The sequence below is a fragment of the Sphaeramia orbicularis genome, chromosome 16 (genome assembly GCF_902148855.1).
Source record: "Sphaeramia orbicularis chromosome 16, fSphaOr1.1, whole genome shotgun sequence".
Classification (NCBI taxonomy): domain Eukaryota; kingdom Metazoa; phylum Chordata; class Actinopteri; order Kurtiformes; family Apogonidae; genus Sphaeramia; species Sphaeramia orbicularis.
Window position 1 is genome coordinate 15138916 of NC_043972.1, and position 25584 is coordinate 15164499.

The 25584-nt window shown below is 42.7% G+C and overlaps 1 protein-coding gene across 3 annotated transcripts; it reads right to left on the reverse strand.

The window, feature by feature from the left end:
- Nucleotides 1-24757, reverse strand: LOC115435685 (catenin beta-1). 3 transcript variants are annotated; one of them, XM_030158261.1, is made up of 17 exons: nt 24596-24757; nt 12352-12402; nt 9633-9860; nt 9283-9536; nt 8957-9195; nt 8368-8569; nt 8055-8199; nt 7847-7950; nt 7273-7407; nt 6952-7155; nt 6342-6500; nt 5856-5975; nt 5451-5601; nt 5209-5330; nt 2067-2127; nt 1229-1477; nt 1-738 (listed from the first exon to the last, which is right to left on the reverse strand). In XM_030158261.1, the coding sequence occupies exons 2-16, from the start codon at nt 12362-12364 to the stop codon at nt 1263-1265; spliced, it is 2352 nt and encodes a 783-aa protein (XP_030014121.1). In that variant the 5' UTR covers nt 12365-12402; nt 24596-24757; the 3' UTR covers nt 1-738; nt 1229-1262. The 3 variants fall into 3 exon arrangements, with proteins under 3 accessions (XP_030014121.1, XP_030014120.1, XP_030014123.1); XM_030158260.1 differs by having other exon boundaries at nt 9633-9868; nt 12348-12402; XM_030158263.1 differs by lacking the exons at nt 12352-12402; nt 24596-24757 and adding an exon at nt 10055-10115.
- Nucleotides 24758-25584: the final 827 nt, after the last annotated feature.

The window sequence follows — 25584 nt, forward strand, 5'->3', positions numbered from 1 at the left end:
TGAAATGAGTCCATTTTATTGAACACAGCAGGCTACAGCAACCAGCTCCTCCCACAACCCCACCCCTTAGTAACAGCGGACAAGTAAGAGCCCTCCTCCATCTGGTCCGGACACACCCACCAGCTCGGTCAGGCACACCCCCTTTGGAACAGAAGAGACACCCCAATGCCGCCTTTAAAGCAAGAAAATAGCTTCATATTTGGACCATGTTTCCAATTCCTGTTTTATACAAAAGCTACACAATGTTACACCGGTTGATCAGAATACAAGTCAAATGATGAACTCGAGTGTTTGGACACCACTGAAAATGTCAGGTTTGTACTTGGAGCGTCGCATTATCAAAAAAAAAAAAAAAAAAAATGAAAAAAAAGAAAAACTGAACATATTCAAAAGACACAAAAAACCCAGATGAGTATCATAAATTCAGAATAAGGACAAAGTTAAAAATCAACCTGTACCATTACAGACGTGAGAAAAACGGAATAAAAAAGTAAAAGCAAAAGTGAAAAGTCAAACATAAGAGACAAACGGATAATAATTCAACATCAGATCAGACTGTGTGTCATGTCAGGGTCAGATCTGCCCACGGTCGGGCTGATACACAACCCTGTGGAGCTCCTGCAGAACTACAGGAACCTCTGCTCGCTGTTGGAGAGTCGTCTTCAGGCACTTTCTGAAACCCCGCCTCCTCCAGATGGGCCAATCACCATGCAGGTTCATCCAGATCACATGATACAGCTGTACACAGGCAGAAAGAGGAAAAAGGTGATGAGGAGGCAGAGCACCAAGGATGGGAAGAATCTGACACACAAACACACACACACAAACCAAAACACACCCACACACATACACTGACCCCCCCCCCCCCCCACACACACACACACACACACACACACCAGATTGGAGTAGTGGAATTAGAGGAGTATGAACATGCATCAGCCCCATCAATCAACACACTGGCCCCTCCCCTCCTCTTTAACCCACTGGGTGGGTGGGTTATGTAGTCTAACACACTGGCCCCTCCTCTTTATCCTGCTGGCTAGGTGGGTTAGTTGCTCTAACACACTGGCCCCTCCCCCTTCTCTTTAACCTGCTGGGTTAGTTAGTCTAACACACTGGCCCCTCCCCCTCCTCTTTAACCCGCTGGGTTGGTGGGTTAGTTAGTCTGACACACTGGCCCCTCCCCCTCCTCTTTAACCTGCTGGCTGGGTGGGTTAGTTAGTCTTACCTAGTACAAAGTGTAGTTAATGTTGGGCTCGTATTTACAGGTCGGTGTCAAACCAGGCCAGTTGGTTGGAGTCTCCGGGGGGCAGGCCTTCGATCAGCTCCTGGGCGTGGCCCAGGTCAGGAAGACCCTCTACAGGGGGGTAGTCCTGGCCAGGGTGGTGGGCCCCACCCAGATCATGGTCCATCATGGGCTCCATGCCCATCGAGTCCCCTCCGTACCCCCCCGAATGGAAAGAACGGTAACTGGGGTCTGGGAGGGGGATGGAGGAGGAGAGGATGGAGGAGGAGAGGATGGCGGAGGGTAGAGGAGAAGATAGAAGATGAAGGTAGAGGAGGAGGGGCAGGGGAAGCAGAGCATTGTTAGAGGCAGGTTAACAAACCAAGCGTTCACACGGTAGTTCTGATCAAACCCACACAGCAAAACGTCACAGAACGTCCATGTCACAGAACGTCCATGTCACAGAACATCCACGCCCTCCAGCACAAACTTTACAAGTGGCCTGTGGTTTCCAGGTCCTGGATGAAATACTGGACCAATGACTTGGTGACAGTCAACTAGACTGGACTGGACTGGATTAGACTGGGCTACACTAGACTGGATTAGAATGGACTGGACTGGATTACACTGGACTGGATTAGACTGTTGGATTTGTCAAAGCCACCAGTGTGACACTGTCATCAGGTTCAAATCCATGTCGGGTGTTGTTCACCACTAACCCTAACCAGCCATCAGATGGACACTGGCCATGTTTGGACAGTGTCCAGTGTCCACTGTGTCCAAGTCATCCAGTATACTTAGACATGGCTGTTCTGGTCCACAGAGCCTTTAGGGGACTTACCTTCCTGTCTGTATCCCAGAGGTTCTCCCTGAGCGCCCATGTCCAGACCAAGTTCTCCAGTCTGCAGAGACAAACAACCACTCAGGTTAGGGTGTCCACATGTCCTCTTTTACCCGTACACGTCCTCTTTTACCTGTACACGTCCTCTTTCAGTCCTGTCTGGAGCATCTCGGGACATAACATTTTTGACAGTTTTATTTTTCCAAATGTTTCACCTCTCTGTAAGTAGCTTTGGCTTGACTTAATATTACAAACCAATCAATCAATCACAGAGTTCGAATTCCCAGCACTTTCCAAAATAGAGTGGCCCTCATTTTGTTTTGTATTAACATGGATGAGGACGAGGACCAGAGACTTTGACACAGGACTGAACATGACTGTTTACTGAGACCCACTGACATCCTGTGTGTGGATCTGCTGAACCCCAGTCACTGCGATCTGAGTCTGCGCACAATGCTCTGTCACTGTGTTATGATGGGAGGGTTACATTAACAGGCCGGATCTGAGCGGGGACCGGTGGAGTGGAACCGGGCCACGGTAAGAACCAGACCCAACTTGTTAGTGTCTGATCACAGCTGGACCCGGTTCTCCCATTGTGTCCCGGTGATCCACATCCATACAGGTGCAGCTCAAAAAATTAGAATATCATGAAAAAGTTCAATATTTTTTGTCACTCATTTCAGAAAGTGAAACCCATATATTATATGACTCATTAGACATAGAGTGAAATATTTCAAGCCTTATTTCTTGAAATTTTGATGTTCATGGCTTACAGATAATGAAAACCCAAAATTCTGTGTCTAAGAAAATTAGAATATTGCATAAAATCAATTAAAAAAGGATATTTTAAACAGAAATGTCAGGCTTCTGAACAGTGTGTTCATTTCTATGTACTCAAGACTCGGTTGGTTCTCCTTTTACATGGATTACTGCATCAATGTGTGGTGTCATGGAGGTGATCAGCCTGTGGTACTGCTCAGGTGGAATGGAAGCCCAGGTTGGTTTGATAGTGTCCTTCAGGTCATCTGCATTGTTGGATCTGGTGTCTCTCATCTTCCTCTTGACAATACTCCATAGATTCTCTATGGGGTTCAACTCAGATGAGTTTTCTGCTCCATCAGTCCCAGTAACACCATGGTCATTGAACCAGCTTTTGGCACCTTTGGCAGTGTGGGCAGGTGCCAAGTCCTGCTGGAAAATGAAATCAGCATCTCCATAAAGCTTCTCAGCAGAAGGAAGCATGAAGTGTTCTAAAATGTCCTGGTAGATGGGTGTGCTGACTGCGGACTTCAGAAAACACAGTGGACCAACACCAGCAGATGCCATGGCAGCCCAAATCACCACTGACTGTGGAAACTTCACACTGGACTTCAAGCAATGTGGATTTTGTACCTCTCCACTCTTCCTCCAGACTCTGGGACCTTGATTTCCAAATGACATGCAAAATGGACTTTAATCTGAAAAGAGGACTTTGGACTTTCCACAGTCAGTGGAAATGACTGAAACCTATGATCCCATCTCCAACACATTCGTGTATCTATGTGTGTGTGTGTGTATGTGTAATATATATATATATATATATATATATATATATATATATATATTAGGGCTGCACGATTTTGGCAAAAAAAAAAAAAAAATCCCGATTTTTTCCTCTAAAAACTCGATTTTCGATTTTGATTTTTGGGTAAAACTACAAAAGACAACAGAAGTCAGCATGTTGTTTTCGTGAGCAGCCCACAATGCAAGGCACTGCTCTGACCTCAAATCTGTGATGGTATCACGTGATGAACCCCCAGAAGTTTATTTTTTCTTAATTAAATCTTTATTGAATGAAATAGAGTATACAAACAATGTATGCAACAAGAAAATAACATAAGTTTGCCAGGGGGAATACACTATAATACAATGTCCAAATCAGAGCAAATACTTATGTTTTTTATAGCCTTTTTGTTTCCAGATTTATCTAACAGCTTTAAATAAAGTTCAACATCTTTCAAAAAATAAATAATATTTGTTTTTGCGTTACAGAACTTACATTTGTGAATGAAAAATTTAGCAAGTAAGAGGACTAAATTAATTATTTAATTTTTTTTATATATGTGTGTGTGTGTTGTTGTTTTTTTTTTAAATTTTATTTATTTATTTTTTTTCCTGGGTATCTGGGCCCACAGAAGTGATACCAATGTAAGTCAGTGACAGGCATCAGTCGTGCGTGCGTGCGTGCGTGGACCAGGTTAATATAAGTGATCCACATGCGGTTCTGTTTAAACTGAGGGATCCGTGCGTGGAATAGACTGACCCAGGACACGCTGGAGGGATTCTATCCTGGAGCGGGTGGATGTGTGTAGGCACAGGGCTGTCTGAGCTCCTCTGCTGAGGCTGCTGACCCCGAGACCCGGACCCGGATCGGAAGAAGACAGTACAGTACGGATCCGGGACAACGGAAGATGAGTGATCCGCATGCAGTTGTATTTCAGTTGCGGGATCCGTGCGTGAAGCCACGGCTTACATTGCTATAAGTACTGCGGGCTCATGAACACATTTAAAGTCCGGCCATTGCACGGAGTTCTGTGACAGACCGCTGTCACTGATAGGAGGAGGAGCCTACGGGAGCCCGCAAGTGCACGGCCCGCAGGCACGAGAGAGATGAAATCGATTTTACGATTTCCCTTTTTTAAAAATCATCCTAATTAAAAAATCCGATTTCGATTTAAAATCGATTAATCGTGCAGCCCTAATATATATATATATATATATATATATATATATATATATATATATATATATATATATATATATATACACACATATATACATACACACACACACACACACACCCCGAGTATGCAGAAGAGTACAATTTGTCAAAAGACAGGCAGGGGTGTCTGTTTTGTTTTTTTATCATGAAAAAACAAGCACTCAACAGGCCTAATTCTTTTTGAAGTTAACAGTAGGCCCTATTACATGTTGAGCAGTTCAACATTTATATTTAATGCAAAACATTTAATTTTCTGCAATGGCCACACCCACGATGTGGGAGTGGCCAAATGAAGTTTCAGGACCAGGATAAGGGCAATCACTCCAACATGGTAGAGGCCTGAACATGTCAGAGCGGTGTCGGTGCGCTAAATAGCCATACCTCATTCCATGCCATTGGTTCTGTCCTGAAGAGGGAGCTGGTGAGTTCTACTGACAGGCGTTTCTTGTAGTCCTGGGGTTTGTCCTCTGACATACGGAACAGAACAGCTGCTGCATACGTGGCTGTGAAGACACCATGGACATTTTTACAGGTTTCAGACCCACTGGTGGTCTCAGAACTGCTCAGCGTTGACTCGGTTCCTGCTGATGATTGAAGGTTGTGTGTTGCGTTTGTCCACGTACCGACTCCTTCGTTGCGGCTGTGTAGCAGCTCCGTTAGCGGCGCGGTGGCGCCCTCTGCTTCGATGGCTTCAGCCGCCTCTTTATCCTGGGCCAGTTCACACAGGACGCCGGCCGCTACACGCTGGATGTTCTCGATGGGAGAATACAAGAGCTGTGTGCAAAACAAGATGGGATTCTCACCAACAACCTCCACAATTCAGCAACATCAAACCCGCCATCTGAACAGAGCCTAAAAATGTGAGGATGCACCACAAACTTTTTCTACAATTACTGAACTTAACATGGACATTTACGTCCACCCTACTATGATCCCATCTCCAACACATTCAGACTCATGTTAAACTCAAGCTGGACTTGAGTCTGGACTTAACCGAGACCTGGTAGTACAGGTCAACATGTGTTTACCTGTACGAACAGTGGAATGGTGTTCAGTCCTCTGATGACTATTCTGTTGTGGACGTCTCTGGCCAGGATATGAAGAGCTCCTGTGCATCCCTCCACGATCTCCTCCATACGAACCCCCTCCTGAAGACAAACCCAAGGTTCAGTGTCCAAACAGAGCCTCCACTACAGACCCGCCCTTGGAACCGGTTTGGCTTTACTCTCATACGGTAAAGTAGCAGGAAAAACAAACCACTGAGCCCATGTCTGGTTTACAGTGTCCACTTCTAAGGCTGACCTTTTACAGTATCCACCTCTAAAGTTGACCAATTGAACATCCATTTCTATAGTTGACCGATTGGACGTCTGTTAACCCTACGACCTTTTGGACTGCGTACCGTCGTTGGGCAGAGTTGAGGGTCTGATGTTTTTCTGTCAGTGTGGTGTGTGTGGTTTTTTTATTTATTTTATTTTATTTTTTTTTTACAGTACTCTACTGTGTTTTCTCACCACAAACTGCTGCTGTGTCCCCCCCATGCTGGTGCGTCTCTGTGTGTCTTGGTGGGCTCTGACCAGCAGCTGGACCAGTCTGGGGATGGCGCCCTGCTCCCTCAGGGGGGCGTGGTTGGCAGGACATAGAGCCAGGTTACGGATCAAACCAACTGTAGCCTGATGGACACAAACAGCCCATTAAGCATGCATAAACAGTCATACAACAAGAGTCAACTCATTAGCACCAAACTGTAGTAGTGGATAAATAATCTAAGCTAGAGAATGTCCAAATGTCCAAGATAAGCAGTAGTACAAAGCCAGGAGTTACAGGTGCATTTAGCTGTATCTGCACTGGACTCGGACCAAAACAATAAGATCTGCTGATGTGCTTCAGGCTGTAGAAACATCCATCAGTGAAACACTGCTTTCTCAGCGCACAACAAAACACTCCTGCCTTTAAGGCTAGAAGGAGATCAGCTGCCAACATGGATTCGAGCCCAACTCCACTTTTACTGACACAACGATGTGCATTTCAAGCCATGTTATGTCATCTTTAAGATGTGGTCCAGTGCAACCTACCTCTTAACCTCACAAAGTAAATGACGCACTGCAGAAGGTGTGAACATACCTTAATGAGTGGCCAGTGTGAGGGGGGGTGCAGTAACTTTACAACAACAGGCAGACCGTAGTGCAGCCTGACGGCGTTCTGGGCCATCTCTGCATCCTGGTGTCGAGATGTGAGGTGACGCAGCGCACAAACAGCTGGTTCTGTGATGTCTTCTCTGTCTCCAGCCCGGAGCACTGTGCGAACCAACGCCTCAATACCTCCAACCTTAAGGGCAACACAGTATGATGGCTTATTCAGAAAACAGGGAAACAATAAAAACAGTGTGTAGTAGCAGAAAGTACACTGGAACAAACTGACTAACAGGTATGTGAGAGGACCTACCTGGCAGACCATCATCTTGTTCTTGTAGTTGTTACAAGTCAGGTTTGACAGAATGCCGGCAGCGCAGGTCACAACATTAATGTCGTCACTGCCGAGCAACTGGACCAGGGTTCCAAGAAGACCCTCCATTCCCTCCTGGACACAAACAGTAATGAAGTCTGAAAACACACTATGATTTGATGGATTCCACTGTTTTTCAATATTCTACTAAATGTTACTAGTAAATCCTTGATTAATCACCTCCCAGATGTTGGTCTAACCCATTTTTATGGAGAATTATTAAACCAACTCAAAACTAATTCAAGCTGCTCCGGTCAGTGCAAAGGTTTAGTCTGGCTAAAAGCAGGATGAAAAGACATAAAAACTCCTTTGTACTCATAGTCATTGGCCTCTTAAACAGCACTTGATAATCTAACTACTGTATTTATGAATTGTCTGAACTGTGTTTTTATGAATTCTGTTGTGTGGTGTGTTTTGTCAGTGTTTTATTGCTGGCTGCATAGAGGATTGCCCCTTTGGGATAATAAAGTTTCTTGATTCTTGACTGAGGCTGGTGGCAGTTCTTTCAGCTCACCTGTTTGGTGGCAGCATCTGATAAGTTCCTGAGAGTCCAGAGACAGTTCTGGACCAGTCTCTGGCTGGGGTCGGTCAGGTGGAGTCCCAGAGCCTGCATGCCTCCTGGACAGAGGGACACACAATCATACAACTATTAGTTTGATTTGCACAATAAAATTATCCTTTCGCACCACCTTCAACACATGTAATAGTGAGGTCAGACATACCAGCTTCTACAATGGCAGGCTTGTTACTGGAGCACACTGACAGAACTTTGAGGACACGGCTTGTGGTCCATAACAGTTTCTCGTAGGTGTAGGTCCTCATGATGTTGACCAGTGCCTGGGGGCCTCCACTGGCCAGGATGATCAACTACACCAAGAGAACACCATGGGGTTAGGCCTTTCAAAGACGTCAAAGTATTATTTTACATAATATAAACATTCAATATCATATGAGCATAAATCAATTAAACATTAATCTGGTTTGTGTTCAGTTCACTCCTATACCCCTCCCACTGAGGAGTGATGGAGCCTTCACCTTGCTTTCCTGATTTCCATAGGCAAGAATCTGGAGACAGTCAGTGGTGATAGCCAGGAACTTGACATTGGTTTTACTGAGCAGAGCAACCATTTTCTGTAGACCACCAGCTAAACGGACTGCCATCTTGGCTCCTTCTTGGTGTAGGAGGAGGTTGTGGAGGGTGGTAATGGCGTAGAACAGGACAGAATCCACCGGTGAACTGCAGATTTGATGTTCATGACCACAGGATGTGTATTAAATTCAATTTCTAACCACCTCCATTTAAATTTGTCATGTCAAGCTTGAAAAGACATGAATGGATTAAACAATATACCGTAGACCAGGGGTGTCCAACCCTGGTCCTCGAGAGCCACAGTCCTGCATGATTTAGATGTTTCCCTTTTGCAGTCCACCTGACAGTCGTTCTCAGGCTTCTGCAGAGCTGGATCATAAGATGATCATTTGAATCAGGTGTGTTCAAAAGGGATACATCTAAAACATGCAGGATAGTGGCTCTCCAGGACCAGGGTTGACCACCCCTGCACTAGAGGAACACACACTTCAGATATCATTTAGATGTATAAGAGCCATGCTTGTTCTTATATACCCCAGCATTTTCACTAGCGCTGGTATTCCTCCAGACTTGAAGATGGCCAGCAGACCCTCTCGGTGGTGGGACAGGTTGTGGAGGGTTCCAGCAGTGCAGCGAGCTGTCTCTACGTCATTTGTGTTTTGCATGGTCCTGACGATGGCAGAAACCATCTGAGGGGAGCGCATGATGGCGTGGCGTGAAGCTTCTTTCTTTGAAAGTTGGTGCACCATCACTGCCGCTTTGTTTACTACAACCTTGAGAAGACAGATGCAAAAGTTTGAGGATGAAACAGAAAAATGCAGTTGCCGGTACCATGACCTCCAAGTTTCAATGATTTCTACCTGGTCCTCATCATTGAGGAGTTTGGTGAGTTCCGGAATAGCTCTGGTTGCCAGCTCAGCGTCGTCTTGGTAGTTGATCAGATTGACCACAGCATGTTTCAACATCTGTGAGGGCTCTGCCAGTCGCTGGACATTGGTTGGATTTGCTGCATCATACTGTGTAGACGGGATCTGCATGCCCTCTTCAAGAGTCTCGGGGAACATCGCTGCACGGACCCGCTGGGCACGCGTCATGGCATACTGACCATCTATGTCTGGAAAACCAACAAGTCCTTCTACACTGGCTCTTACACTAATCTACACCAATACAAGGCTGTCATTACTCAGATATGTAGGGGTCAATGTCCTACCTTGTACTTGATCCTGGGAAAAGTTCTGGTTGAAGCCCTGCTCCCACTCGTACATGCCCTGGTTGTTGTCGACATCATCCTCCTCTGGGTTACCCTTCCCACTGAGGGAGGGCGCTGTTGTAGTGGCTCCTGAATGGATACCTGAATCCAGATAGGACTGCTGCTGCCAGTGACTGACTGCTGCCTTACGGTCTGGCTCCATGGCCATGTCCAGCTCCATCAGATCAGCTGGAAACAAACAGGATTAGAAAAATCAGCACACTTTGTTTTGTCTGTTTAATGCACACGTTAAACCCTCATTACACAATGTGAATATTGCCTAGTTGATCAACTTATACAACTTCCAAATGAGAAACCGGTTTCTACCTGGTCCAATGACAGTTACAGCACATTACAATTCAGAGAAACAGGTTTTTCTTTGCGTTGGAAAAGCTAGGGGTTCATTTTAGGTGAGTTGTTTGGGGACACAGAACTACTGAAATTTTCTCTTGTTCTGTTCAATCAATCAAATTTTATTTATATAGCTCCAAATCATAACAAAATTTATCTCATGACACTTTACATATCGAGTTGGTTCAAACCAGACTCTAATGCCGTGTTTCCACTACATGGTATCGGCTCGACTCGACTCAACTTGACTCGGTCTTTTTGCGTTTCAATTACGAAAAAGGACCTGGAATCTGGTACCCGGTACTACTTTTTTGGTATCACCTCCGCCGAGGTTCCAGGACTGGGGACCAGATACTAAAATGTGACGTGTAAACACTGCAGACCACTGATTGGTCAGAGAGTCGTCTCTGTGACCCGCCCTTTTACAAACACAGATGCGGAAGTTTATAGTAATATGTCGGTAGGTTAATCCACATGATGACAGCCTGTAAAACTACACCATGGTTTGTCAAGGAGGTTCAGACGTAAAAATTCAGTGTGAGCTTGAAGAGACAACATGCAACGAGTGAGTTTATCAGCAAATCTGAGCAGACAACACGGAAGTAACGCGGCGCAACGCTATGACGACCAGGTACTGCAAAATGGGTAGTATCCTGTAATGGAAATGGTCTGGAATAGGACCTGGTACCCAAGTCGAGTCGAGCCGAGTTGAGCCGGTTCCATGTAGTGGAAACGCGGCATAAACTAATTTACAGAAACCCAACAGAATCCTCTAGGAGCAAACACTAGTGAGTGGAGACAGTGGAAGGAAAAACTTCCTTTTAACAGCAGAAACCTGGAGCAGACCCAGACTGAGGAGGATGGATGAGAGACAGGAGGAGAGAAAGGGTTAAAGAGAGAGAGTAAAGGAGGAGAAAAAGCGAGAGATAGAGATAGACTGGGGAAAAGGGGGAGAAGGGGGAAGTAGGAGGAGACACATGGATGGAACTGATGAATAGAAAACTGAACTAGAACTAATAAAAGGAGATCAGATAGAAGTACTACAAATACAAGTACTAACAGTGGATATACTATTACCACAAATACAAGTACTAACAGTGGATATACTACTACTACAAATACAAGTACTAATGGTGGATATACTATTACCACAAATACAAGTACTAACAGTGGATATACTACTACTACAACAGTTTGTACAAATACTATAAACCTCTACCATCTATAGAACTATATAATAAACACTATCATAACTATATGGATAGGTGAGTGATGATGATGAAGGTGGAGAATTGCTGGACCCTGTAGTTAGGTGTTTCCATGAAACTGGGTTTATTTTAGTATCTGTCACTTTTCCATCTTTTTAGACCCAATAATAAAAGGTAAATGTAGACATATTTACCCCAGGACGGACCCAATGATGACCTCAGATAAATGCAAAAAAATATCCTTTTGCCCTGAGCCATCCCATAATGAATGTATTTTTGACCAAATATTCGGTCCAAAAATAGGACCCAAATATGGACATTAAATCTCCCTAGGGGTCAGTGCATTAGATGTGTAAACATGTGTAAATGGTCTTCTATAGACTCTAAATAAAGACACTGTGTTCAATGTGTCGATCCTAGTGGTTTTTCTAATCCACAAGTGGGTTTTTCATCAATCTCAGTCTCATTCCAGGTTTGGTGTGGAACCCATCGTGTCCACTGGTGTTACATGTAGAACCCATCGTGTCCACTGGTGTTACATGTGGATCCAGAACATTTAAACACATTTAAACCACCAGTGATTTTACAACAGCGGTCATTTTTGTGAACCACTCTGCCTTAAATATTCACTTCGATTCCCAAAATGCACCTGTGAGAGAACAGAGATATTAAAAAAATGGTAGCGTGTAATTTTTGTGTCCTTTTTACCATGTTACATGCAGATTTTGTATAAAAATCATGTAAAAATAATATAAAAATGTGTTCTATCTGAAAAAAAGTTTCTTTTATCTCAGTAAATATTTATTTTTCAAACAGACTCAAAGTGCTTCCAAACCTGCTTCAGAACAATCATCTCCATCTGGTTTGAATGTTTAGACCCCCTGTCCTGCTTTTAGGGACCAGTTTCACAGAAACATCTTATGATATACCTCACTGTGCATCTACTTGGACATGGAGTTTGACTATATGTGCAGAATTACAAATGGAAATGAATGAATTAGCCTATTTGAACCTGAATGAGGAAAAGAATTAGTATGTTGTGTACAGGTCATGGTGTCTTTGTGCTTCAGACCAGGTTAGAAGCAAACAGATGAAGGCAGTCGAGGTGAACATGAACTCACCCTGGGAAGCCATGTTCCTTTCTCAAACCACGGCCAGCACAGCTTCCTGATCTACACGGAGAAAAAAAAGTCCAATTTGTGTTAGTACTTGTGTTCTATCAAGTCTGCATAATCTCAGACAGTCTAACATCCATCTTCTCAGACTGCAGCACAAGCATCAGCACAAAGAAGTGGCATGTGTGTGGAAATGAAGGGCACAGAAGGTGGAAGTGAAGGTGCAGTTTTGGGCCTCTTCCCTTTCTTGAAGCCAGACATGTAAACAGCAGCAGCTCTCACACAAAGCCACCATTAAGTAGAACAGCCAGCAACACTTTGGGTGAGGAAGGACGAAGGAAGTGATGCACTGGGTGGAGGAGAAAAGCAGGAGGGAGGGGGAGGGCACCAGCATTCCTCCTCTGGCTTTGAAGCTGAAACCACACTGTGCACAAACAGTAAACAGTGGCGACGGCAAGAGAGCGCAGAGTGAGGGAATTATTCAGGAAAAAAACAAGGAAACCTAAACACAGCCAATTCACCACTACTCAAAGAAAACTGTTGTGACAGTAGTTCACACAAACAGGAAATGGGGAAAACGCTCCAGAAAATCCTGGATAAACAGATATAGCACTGTAGGTCAGAAAACCCCTCGTCAAACAGTTTCAAAAGAACGTCTGATTATTTCTGGATAAGCCATTCCCAAAATGTAGATGAAATCCTTTTCAATGACCTCAGACCAGTTCTGACATGTTCTGACAAAAGACAGTGGAAGAAAAGTCTAGATGTGATTCATCCGCAACCACAGAAAGACTTGAATAACCAAACATGACCTGGCCTTGCCGTCATACTGTCATCTACATCCTAATACTGGAAGCTCTTTGTGTGTGTGTGTGTGTGTGTGTGTGTGTGTGTGTCTGCACAGTTCTGATACATGTACATGTCTTTAACTGTTCACTTTGGTACCTGCAGTTAGGGAATAGTCCCACCTCAGCGTTTCCACTGGCATGGGTTTTGCCGTGGTGCAGTGCCACAGCAAAACCCATGCCACCACACCAAACACTTCAAAAAAAAAAAAATCATCACTGTCGCATTAGACTTATTCTACATATGTACAATAGATAACAGGCCAGGACAAACGTCCTGCCCCCCCCCCAAAAAATGAAAGTCTGCAAAGCTTCAGGAGGTAGAGAAAAGATAAATAAGCGTAAAGTTTCACTTTCACATCTGCAGGGGGGGGCACAGATGCACCGCCCTGTACCCCCATAGTATTGAAAGGAGGATGGAAACCAACACACGTGCGGTTAACAACCACAATGCACAGGCGTGTACCCCCCCACACCCAAACTGCATGCGTGAGGCCGAGTCCCCCCCACCGACTGAACCCCCCCGCCAATTACAAACCACCACACCAACAGATCAATTCCACCGGAAACACTGTATCTCCACATTAAATGTCTTGGCAAATTGATAGGACCAATATTTTGGGAGATATTAGTCATTTTGGAATACAATAGTCTTATTATCACATTGTTATGGCCATGATGCTTGATGGGAAGCACACTACCATGCTGCATGATGGGAAATTAAGTTTAAAACCAGGAACGACGCATTTACCAACTTCAGTCCCTACATATCGGTATTAATATGACCCACGGGTCAACACACTAGTAATAACATAATAGCCTATAAATTCATCTACACATTTTTTTCTTTGTAGTAGTGCAAAAAAATAACATTAAATTAAAATATTTTCATTTACAAACTATCCCATAAAAAAAAAAAAAAAAAGTTGACAACCTGAAAAAATTAGAAATTTCTTAAGACAAGTAAGAGTAATTTTAACAATTTTATGCCTCAACTCATAATTTATACATGTACATTATACGGCTTAGATCTACAAAGGTAGAAAATATTTAGTTACAGGCAGAATATTGTTAAAATTATACTTAAGTTTCTGTAGACATTTAACGTGGTTCATATTTGTTCAGGTTATTCACATTTTATTGTTAAAGGATAGTTTGTTTGTATTTAGATCAAGAATGTCAAATTCATTTTCTTTCAGGTTCCACTTTCAAGCAGATCAGACCAGTAAAATAACATAATATATAATTAATGACAACTATGCATTTTCTCTTTGATTTAGAGCAAAAAAATAACATTAAATTATGAAAATATTTACATTTACAAACTATCCAAACAAAAGAGATGTGAATAACCTGAAAAAACTGAAGTTTAAGAAAAATAAGTGCAATTTTAACAATATTATACCTCAACTTATCATTTATACATGTACATGGATTAGCTCTACAAAGGTAGAAAATATTTAGTAACAGGCAGAATATTGGTCATATTCGTTCAGATTATTCACATTTTATTGTTCAAGGATAGTTAATATAAATTTTTTCATAATTTAATGTTGGGTGTTTTTGCACTAAATTTGGAGTTCTTATTCTTTAAAGGCAAAATGTAATGTTATTTTTTTCAACATTAAACCAAAAAGAAAATTTGGAGTCATTATTTATAGGTTTTTATTCTATTATTTTACTTTAGATTGTATTGGTCTTCATGTGGAACCTGAACTAAAACCAGTTTTACATCACTGATTGTTAATATCTTCTGTGTAAGTTTTGTATTGAAGGGCTGGACTGGACCCCTTGGCGGGCTGGTTTTGGCTCGCGGGCCGCATGTTTAACACCACTGATATAGACTGATGTTTTACCAGAGCAATTAAGTCAATGAAAATTCTGAATCTAGTGTTAATTACCACAGCATGAAATAATGCATATATGATAGTGTTTGACTGATAGTGGATTATTAAATACTAATGTGTTATTGACTCTGTCACAGATGAATTAGACCCTGGAACTGCTAAGATTAATGTTGAAATCACACAAATACATGCATATGTATACCAATTAGGGATGTAACATTTACCGGTATAATGATATATTTCTGGCAGTTAGTATTACCGTTTAAATTATCCGTTTTAAATTACCATGATAACTGTGTTCGATTAGCGAACTTTGAAACTGAGGCTAATACTGCTCATTTCCTGGAGAAGCAGCTCCACGCCAGGTGTGTGTGTGTGTGTGCAGTTTGGAATGTTTGGCTTCTGAAAACATGGTAGAAGGAACCTGTAGGACAGAGCTCCCACACGGACCCGGTCCACGCTAGTGTTAACCCCGTCCCGGCCCCCGCTGCTTCAGATCCTCACCCGCCCACAGTATAGATCATCAGGACAAACTCATACCAGTTCAAATGGGTCCAAACCAGTGAACTTCAACTAGACAAAGACACATGATCTGAGTAAAAACCAGAGGACAGGAGCATTTATGACCTGAGGGAACTGCAACTGGACATCCACTGACTGACCTCCAGAGTCAAATGACCATAGGCCACTGATGGTCTGTCACTGACCAGGACTGAACTACTGACCAGTCTGGACCAGATCACACCAACATGTTTTAAATCCTCATTCTTTCAGAATATTTACATTTATTCATTAAACATCTTGTTTGTGTGTATAATGGTGTATATGTATGTATAATGGTGCATACGTGTTTATAATGGTGTATATGTGTGTACAATAGTATATATGTGTGTACAATACTGTATGTGTGTACAGTAGAGTATGTGTGTGTATAATGGCGTATATGTGTGTATAACTGTGCATATGTGTGTATAATGGTGTATATGTGTTTATAATAGTGTATGTGTATTTATAATAGTTTATGTATGTTTATAATAGTATATATGTGTATAATAGTGCATATGTGTCCATAATAGCGCATGTGTGTATAATGGTGCATATGTGTGTATAATGGTGCATATGTGTGTATAAGTGTTTATAATAGTGTGTATGTGTGTGTAATAGAGTATATGTGTGTATAATAGTGTATATGTGTGACACTGTAAATGATTTGATCTGGAAAATGGTCAAACCGTCTCCACTCCGATCTGTCCATCTACTTTTATTCCCACTCAAAAACCCACTCAGGAATCAATAGGAGAATTGATCTGGAATTGGATTGGTAAGCAGAAACGACAATGGCCTTGATATTGATCAGATCCTATCAGTTCCAGCCCTGATGCAGATTGCACATTTGATGTTGGCATGTTAATATTTGAATGTTTCTGCCACAGAAAGTGCCTATTATTCTATTAGTTTTTGTTTTGTTTTTTTTCAAAATACAACCTGGTTGAATTATTTCGGTGTTCGTCTAAGTACTTTTTCAACATTTCGAGCACATTTCAACAATACCATGATGACAATGATAACTGATAATTCTGGTCACAATAACCGTGATATGAAAGTTTCATATCGTTACATCCCAAATACCAACCTATAGATAAATATATGGATAGATGGGACTTTATTGATCCCACAACAGGGAAAATCACTAGTCAAGGCAGCAACAGAATAAAGTGCAAGAAAATGTGCATTAAAAAAAAAAGTTAAACTCATTTTAGTTCAGGTTCCACATTCAACCTAATTTGACCTCAAGTCAGTATAGGCCAGTAAAATAATAGCATAACTTAATAAAAAAAAAAAAATTAAAACTCCCATTTTTTCTCTTTGTTTTAGTGTAAAAACTCTTTTAAATTACAGTATGTAAATGTTACCCTTTCATAAAAAAAGTGGAAACCCTAAACAACCATGAACGACCTCAAATGTCACCAGTAAAATAAGTGTAATTTTAATAATAATCTGCCTCAGTTTATCATTTGCACATGTACGTTACGACTTACAGATCACAGTGGATCTATGCATACACAAAACACTGAATGACAGGTGTGTGGAAGTGAGAATAATAATACATTTTATTTATAAGCGCCTTTCAAGACACCCAAGGACACTGTACAAGATAAAACAGACAATGCATAAAATATGAAGAAGTAAACAAATAAAAGAGAAATATAGCTTTTAACTTTAAAACAAGTAATTCATCTATATTCTATAAGGGAAGTGGATGAAGTGTGTGTGTGTGTGTGTGTGTGTGTCTCGAGCATCACACAGAATCCGCTGACCGCTGTAGTTTGACATGTGTATGGATTTTTAGTCCAGGAACAGACTAGTGAAAACAGCAAGTTGATAGGACCAACATTTTGGCGCATATTAGTAATTTTGGAATACAATAGCCTTACAATCACGTTGCTATGCCCAGAATCATAGAATCATCACTGAAGTGGGTTACCTAGCAACAAATAAAGAATAGGGCCATGTTGCCATGGTGTCACATTTCCTGTGCAGAAACAGACATGTCAACTGAGAGGTTATTCAACTGAAAATGACTGTGGAATTTACCAAGAAAGTAAAGGAATGAACTGGATCAGAGGATCTAGAACTCAGGGTTCCCCACGGGTCAACGTGCTAGTTAGAACGTAATTGAATGACCCGAGTAAAACACTAACTGAACTTAATATAAGCAAACTTCACCTAGTTTAAGTTAAAACTGTTCACCCACAGCCAACCTCAAAGGTCCAACGGAAGCCCCGTTTTCAGGAGTTTCACACATACAATAAGAGTCTGTATCCTAAATATGGACCTTTACCTGTTTAGTTTCATTAACGGTGGTCATTTATTTTCCTGGAGAACATCGAGTGAAGCCGATCCAAACTCCTAAATGTTCGATCAAAGGATGACGGTCCAACCAAGAGGCTGGAGCAACATAACATTTACCAATGGCCCATTATAAAAATGGATTATTTCATTTTATTATTGATCAGATCTTTGTTTATCTACAAAAAAACCCCAATAAACAGAAATGATTGACATCGTCCAAGTAGTATAGACGAGCTGGCCTTCAGAGGAGACGTGGACCACACAGAAACCCCGTCCAGGCCCACCCGTCACAGTAAACCTGTGTGTGTTGGAGTTGAATGGTGGTCCATATTCAAACACACCAAAGGACAAACTCCTGCTCTGCATCAGCTCCTCCTCCTCCTCCCCACGGTGCACACCTCCCTCTGTGTCATTAAAACACAGTCAGACTCCAAGACTGCAGCTCCTAACCACAGAACAGCAGGCAGAAGCCAGGCCTGATGGGAACCATGTGGCCCATCCAGGCCCACATACACATCCAACATCCAATCACATGTACAACGGACCGTCAGGACAGACTGTGCCTGTGAGCCCGGAGCTCCTCCCATTATCAGGTCACAAAAACCAGAGGTTCCTTTGAAGACAGACACAAAATGGAACATGTGTGGTTGAGTGGAAACTGTAAGAGTAAGGAGATGACAAATGGAGACATACGCTGTTAAAGGACAAATAAACCATGGGAAAAGAGCGGTAGTCACGCATATCTGCACTTTGACATGCAACGTTTATGTATGACTATTCACAAGTTAATGTCAAAAGTGCATCCACTACATAATTAAACACACAGAAATACAGTTAAGGGCCAAACCAGTACATCTGTCTGATGGGTTTAAGTTTAGGATTCAATCACCCACAAAACTGTCCAAACATTCTGTTAAGGTGGGCTGTACTAATGGGAATGTTACCATGGAAAGTAAAAAAACAATATGAAAACTACGGACATATATGTACAAATACAATAATCCAGATGTATGACCGACCGCTACACCTGTACAAATAAAATAATCCAGATGTATGGGCGACTGTTACATCTGTACAAATACAATAATCCAGATGTATGAGCAAATGCTACATCTGTGCAAATACGATAATCTAGATGTATGAGGAAACGCTACATCTGTGCAAATACGATAATCCAGATGTATGAGCGAACACTACATCTGAACAAATACGATAATCCAGATGTATGAGCGAATGTTACGTCTGTACAATACAAAAATCCAGATGTATGAGCGAACGTTACATCTGTACAAATACGATAATCCAGATGTATGAGCGAACACTACATCTGTGCAAATACGATAATCCAGATGTATAAGCAACCGCTACATCTGTACAAATACGATAATCCAGATGTATGAGCGAACGCTACATCTGAACAAATACGATAATCCAGATGTATGAGCAAACGTTACATCTGTACAAACACGATAATCCAGATGTATGAGCGAACGCTACATCTGTGCAAATACGATAATCCAGATGTATAAGCGACCGCTACATCTGTACAAATACGATAATCCAGATGTATGAGTGAACGCTACATCTGAACAAATACGATAATCCAGATGTATGAGCAAATGTTACGTCTGTACAATACAAAAATCCAGATGTATGAGCGAATGTTACATCTGTACAAATACGATAATCCAGATGTATGAGCGACCGCTAAATCTATACAAATACGATAATCCAGATGTATGAGCGACTGCTACATCTGTACAAATACAGTAATCCAGATGTATGAGCGAACACTACATCTGTGCAAATACGATAATCCAGATGTATAAACGACCGCTACATCTGTACAAATACGATAATCCAGATGTATGCGCGAACGCTACATCTGTACAAGTACGATAATCCAGATGTATGAGTGAATGTTACGTCTGTACAATACCATAATCCTGATGTATGAGTGACCACTACATCTGTACAAATTAGGGTTGCACGATTAATCGATTTTAAATCGAAATCAGATTTTTTAATTAGGACGATTTTTAAAAAAGGGAAATTGTAAAATCGATTTCATCTCTCTTGTGCCTGCGGGCTCCCATAGGCTCCTCCTCCTATCAGTGACAGCAGTCTGTCACAGAAGTCCGTGCAATGACCGGACTTTAAATCTGTTAATGAACCCACAGTACTTATAGCAATGTAAGCCGTGGCTTCACGCACGGATCCCGCAACTGAAATACAACTGCATGCGGATCACTCATCTTCCGTTGTCCCGGATCCGTACTGTACTGTCTTCTTCCGATCTGGGTCCGGGTCTCGGGGTCAGCAGCCTCAGCTGAGGAGCCCAGACAGCCCTGTGCCCACACACATCCACCAGCTCCACAGATAGAATCCCTCCAGCGTGTCCTGGGTCGGTCTGTTCCACGCAGAGATCCCCCAATTTAAATAGAACTGCATGTGGATCACTCATATTAACGTGGTCCACGCACGCATGACTGATGCCTGTCACTGACTTACATTGGTATCACTTCTGTGGGCCAGATACCCAGAAAAATAAATAAATAAATAAATAAATGTTTTATTTATTTATTTTTAAATAATTAATTTAGTCCTCTTACTTGCTAAATTTTTCATTCACAAATGTAAGTTCTGTAACACAAAACCAAATATTGTTTATTTTTTGAAAGATGTTGAACTTTATTTAAAGCTGTTAGATAAATCTGGAAACAAAAAGGCAGGTATAAAAAAGGTATAAAAAACGTAAGTATTTGCTCTGATTTGGACATTGTATTATAGTGTATTCCCCCTGGCAAACTTATGTTATTTTCTTCTTGTATACATTGTTTGTATACTCTACTTCATTCAATAAAGATTTAATTAAAAAAAAATAAACTTCTGTGGGTTCATCATGTGATACCATCACAGATTTGAGGTCAGAGCAGTGCCTTGCATTGTGGGCTGCTCACGAAAACAACATGCGGATTTCTGTTGTCTTTTGTAGTTTTACCCAAAAATTGAAATCAAAATCGAAAATCGAGTTTTTAGAGGAAAAAAAAATAAAAAAAATCGGGTTTTTTTTTTTTTTGCCAAAATCGTGCAGCCCTAGTACAAATCCTTATTGAATAGGTAGAATAGAAGGTGTTGATTCCACATGTGAAACAAACCTGGACCCCAAACCTAAACAGACCTGGATCCTAACCCTAAACAGACCTGGAACCTAACCCTAAACACACCTGGACCCTAAACCTAAACAGACCTGGATCCTAACCCTAACCCGATATAATTCAGTTGAGGTGTTCTACAGTACATTCAGTATTGGTACTAGGACACACTGAGTCCAAATGAGCCTGAAGACAGACCTTCACTAGAGGAGCACCACATCATTCACCCTAAAAAACAGGACACTTCATTGGTCTCCTTTACACGTCTGAAGAAATTGAAGTTATTTAGGCCCAATCCTAATCCACCACTTGGCCCCTCCCCCTTTAACCCCAGTTCTAAGGGGGTAGTGGTGTAAACATTCCTCTCTGAAATGGTCCAACCCTTCCAGACCTGTTCCGTCATCATCTGTCATGGATGTCATTATAGACAGATGTTCTAACTTTGTTTGGGACAGAACTCTCCATGGGTCAGCAGCTGGAACCGTCTGTGTTCCATTGGCTTTGGACATCTGTTTACCACTATCAACCACAAACCACCGCACTAACGACATCTGTTTACCACTATCAACCGCACTAATGACATCTGTTTACCACTATCAACCACAAACCACCGCACTAACGACATCTGTTTACCACTATCAACCGCACTAATGACATCTGTTTACCACTATCAACCACAAACCACCGCACTAACAACATCTGTTTACCACTATCAACCACAAACCACCGCACTAACGACATCTGTTTACCATTATCAACCACAAACCACCACACTAACGACATCTGTTTACCATTATCAACCACAAACCACCGCACTAACGACATCTGTTTACCACTATCAACCACAAACCACCACACTGACATCTAGAACACATTGAAACCACATTAAACAGTTGATCACATGATTCAGTTGTTTACAAAGAAAGTCCATCCATTTATGTGGTTTTTTGGTGACTGTTGGTCACTCTGTTTGACTGTGTTTACATCCATCTGACCCATGAGTGGAACCGAATTATGGGAGACTTCTCCTGCCCCTCCATTCGTAGTGTGGTCCTGGAAAATCTCTGTTTCGAGAGCTACACAGCCCTCCGCCTTAGCCCCTCCCCTCAGTCTAATCAAGAATCTGGACAACACTACCCCTTCACATGAATGCACAAAACAGAGGGGTATGAGTAAGGGGGAGGGGCCAAGGGGTGAATTGAGATTGGGTCATAGAAGTTATTTTGTGATGTGAAAATACAAAGGGTTAAAAACATTAATGTCACAACAGAACTTAGAATTAAATACATTTGAAGTCCTGCACAGTCCATTTTCAAACAGAAGAAACCGCTTGTGGAATGAATGCGCATGAATAAATGAGTGAAAGCAGTCCAACACTGGGCCCAGGTCTGGGTTTAATGTGTGGGCCCATGTCTGGGTTTAATGTGCAGGGTCAGCAAGCTCCACTGCCAGCGTCCAACCACACAATGAGCTCAACGCAGTCTGCAGCCGCTGCAGTGTTTGGTCTGCAGACGCATTCAGCCACAAACAGCAGCAAACAGCCACAGGACCAGAACAGGACCAGAGCAGGACCAACACTAATTTAAAAGACTGGCAATTAGACTGAACAGGACCAGAACACAACAACTCTAAGTTAAAAGACCAACAATAGGACTGAATAGGACCAGAACACAACAACACTAATTTAAAAGACCAACAATAGGACTGAACAGGACCAGAACAGGTCCAATGCACCGAGGGCTCAAACGAGCTTCAGTTAAAACTGAAAAGTAAAATTAAAACACCATCTCTGCAACACCACCACAAACGGCTGCATCCATGTCATTTTTCCACCAGTAAGTTAACAGTGTTTTTTAAGCAGGTAATTAATGCGCCTTCAAATTAAATCCAAGGAAACCTAGAATTTTCTTTAGGAACACAGGACAAAAAGACCAAAAATAAAATCTGTTTAAACCGCTGGTCTTTGAAAAAGAAGTTAAAACCTATCAAAATAAATTAAACTATTCCTCCAAACACAAAGGGAAATTACAATGTTAACTACCTCAAACAGACCACGGGTGGATGTGGACGGATGCCTCTACCGCCACGGCTCAGCCTGGAAGCACGTAAACGCACCACGAGAAGGAAACTTCACCGACGGAAACCAGCGGGTGTTTGATAAAGAACACAAGAAAACCCTTTATACTATTATTATTATTATTATTATTATTAATAGTAATAATAATAATCTCATAGAAACACATGGTGCATGAAAATACCACAGCCTCATTAAAAGGCATAAATAATCTGTCTTTATTTTAAATTAACTCCATAGTTCAATCATCATATTTACAATAGAATGTCCAACATCAGCAGATACTGATGGAGGTTTTCTAGCCGCTGTTTCCTGTTTCCACCTGCGTGAAAATAACAATAACAATAATAAATTAATATTAAAGAATAAAAACCATGATAACGTTGATCTGAAGTCAGTTTTTATTACAGGCTTTTCAGCCCGTTTTATCTCTGGTCCGTCTTTCTGATTCACCCGTGATTGGTCCCGGTGTTTGGACCTGACGGTCCGGACCAGTTTACCCCGTTACCCCCCACCCCGGTCCCGGACCCCCCACCCCGACCCCAGCCCGGCCTAGCTCGGCTCGGGTTTCACTCTGGCTCCGCCTCGTCTCCCTCCTCCAAACCCGACGGCTGGAGGAATGTGTGGGTCTTTGTCGGTCTTTGTTTAACCCACTCACGGACCCTTTAACCCAAAAGTTAAACCCAAATTAAACCTGGACCTGACCCCCCCCCCCCACACACACACACACGAAAAAAAAAACCAGACACGGTTTAATCAAACAATACGACTTTTAACGGACTTCACTATACAACTTCAACAACTTTCGACGAAAGCCCACATCATCAACTGAAGCTACTGGGAACGAGTTAGTAAAAGAACCTTTAACCCACTGACCGAGTTTAACCAGTGTTAACCAGTTTTAACCACTTAACTAGTGTTAACCGACAGTCATCAGGTTGTTTGTTTTAAAACAGGAACAAAAATAGCCAAGAAAAATACCAACTACAGCCGAACAAAGGTGAGTCAGGACGGAGGAATGTGTCCACAGCGGGCTAATGGTAGTTGTGCTAACTGGAGCTAACCTGTGGGTGGTTAGCTAACGGTAACCAGCAGTTAACCAGTAGTTCCACAACACATGAACAGCATCAAAGACCCAAAGAAACACACACACACACACACACACACACACACACACGGAGCTTTAACAAACTAAACCACATCTAGCGGATCTAGTCAACAACGGCGAACTTGTCCGTTTACGTGACAAAAACCGCCCGGTAAAGTCACTTCGAACTGCGGGTAAAACGGGATCGATCCCACCCGGCGGATAAATCCACATATGTGCCCGGGAAGCAGCTGTTCGGAGCTGCCGCCGCAGCAGCAGCATCCCCGGCTGGCCCGTACACAACAGCCGTCTGCAATCCTCCAGCATTCGGGGACACCCCGACAACCAAACAAAGTGTAGGGAGCCACAGCCCGAACCACGGAGCCTACCCTTGTCAACACAGCAAAGTCCGTCCGCTCCGTCCTGTGAGGGAAAAGCCACTCCGAAGGAGAAAAAGCCGGGGTGAAGCAGCGTCAGCGGGAGTCGGGGTCCCCTCCCTCCGCGGTCCGTCAGGCTGGAGCTCGTCCGAGAGGCGCACGACTGGAGCCCATAAGATGGCGGCAGCTTTTTATAGACCGAAGAACGCCTCCAGTGGATACATATCCTGCCGCGCACCCCAACAAAATAGGAACTGAACTCAAACCACATACAAGCCATGTTTATGCGTCATTTTCCCGCACTTATGTATATATATTAACTACAGTCAAGCACATGAGCACTTTAGCCACTTAGGCAAGTAAAGGCACAAAAACAGACGTTTATGGCATGAGCAGGAATATAAAAATGAATCAAGTTCCGGCGGGACTAGAATACGGAAATCCGATTCATTCCCCCTGGACCTCCTGAAACCTCCTGCAAACCCCTGAACCTCCTGACTCCTCCTGGAACCCCCCTGGTCCTCCTGAAAAGTTCTAAAAACCCCTGGACATCCGGATTCCTCTTGGAACTCCTGAACCACCTGAAACCCCCTGGACCTCTTGATTCCCCCTGACTCCTCCTGGACCCCCTGAAAACCCCTAGACCTCCTGACTCTTCCTGGAACCCCCTGGACCTCCTGATTTCTCCTGACTCCTCCTGGACCCCCTGAAAACCCCTGGACCTCCTGACTCCTCCTGGAACCCCCTGGACCACCTGAAACCTTCTGAAAACCCCTGGAAATCCGGACTCCTCCTGGAACTCCTGGACCTCCTGACTCTTCCTGGAACCATCTGGACATTCTGAAACCTTCTAAAAACCCCTGGACCTCCTGTCTACTCCTGATGCCTCCTGGTACCCCCTTGACCTCCTGACTCCTCCTGGTACCCCCTGGACCTCCTGAAACCTTCTAAAAACCCCTTGACCTCTTGATTCCTCCTGACTCCTGGAACTCCTGAAACCT

What these genes read in the sequence shown, in the direction of transcription:
- LOC115435685 (XM_030158260.1), bottom strand. An exon ending in ATGGAAATCAGGAAAGCAAG is followed by an intron (nt 8,200 to 8,367) that starts GTGAAGGCTCCA and finishes CTCTTGGTGTAG; the next exon opens with TTGATCATCCTGGCCAGTGG. An exon ending in CACACTGGCCACTCATTAAG is followed by an intron (nt 6,501 to 6,951) that starts GTATGTTCACAC and finishes TGTGTCCATCAG; the next exon opens with GCTACAGTTGGTTTGATCCG.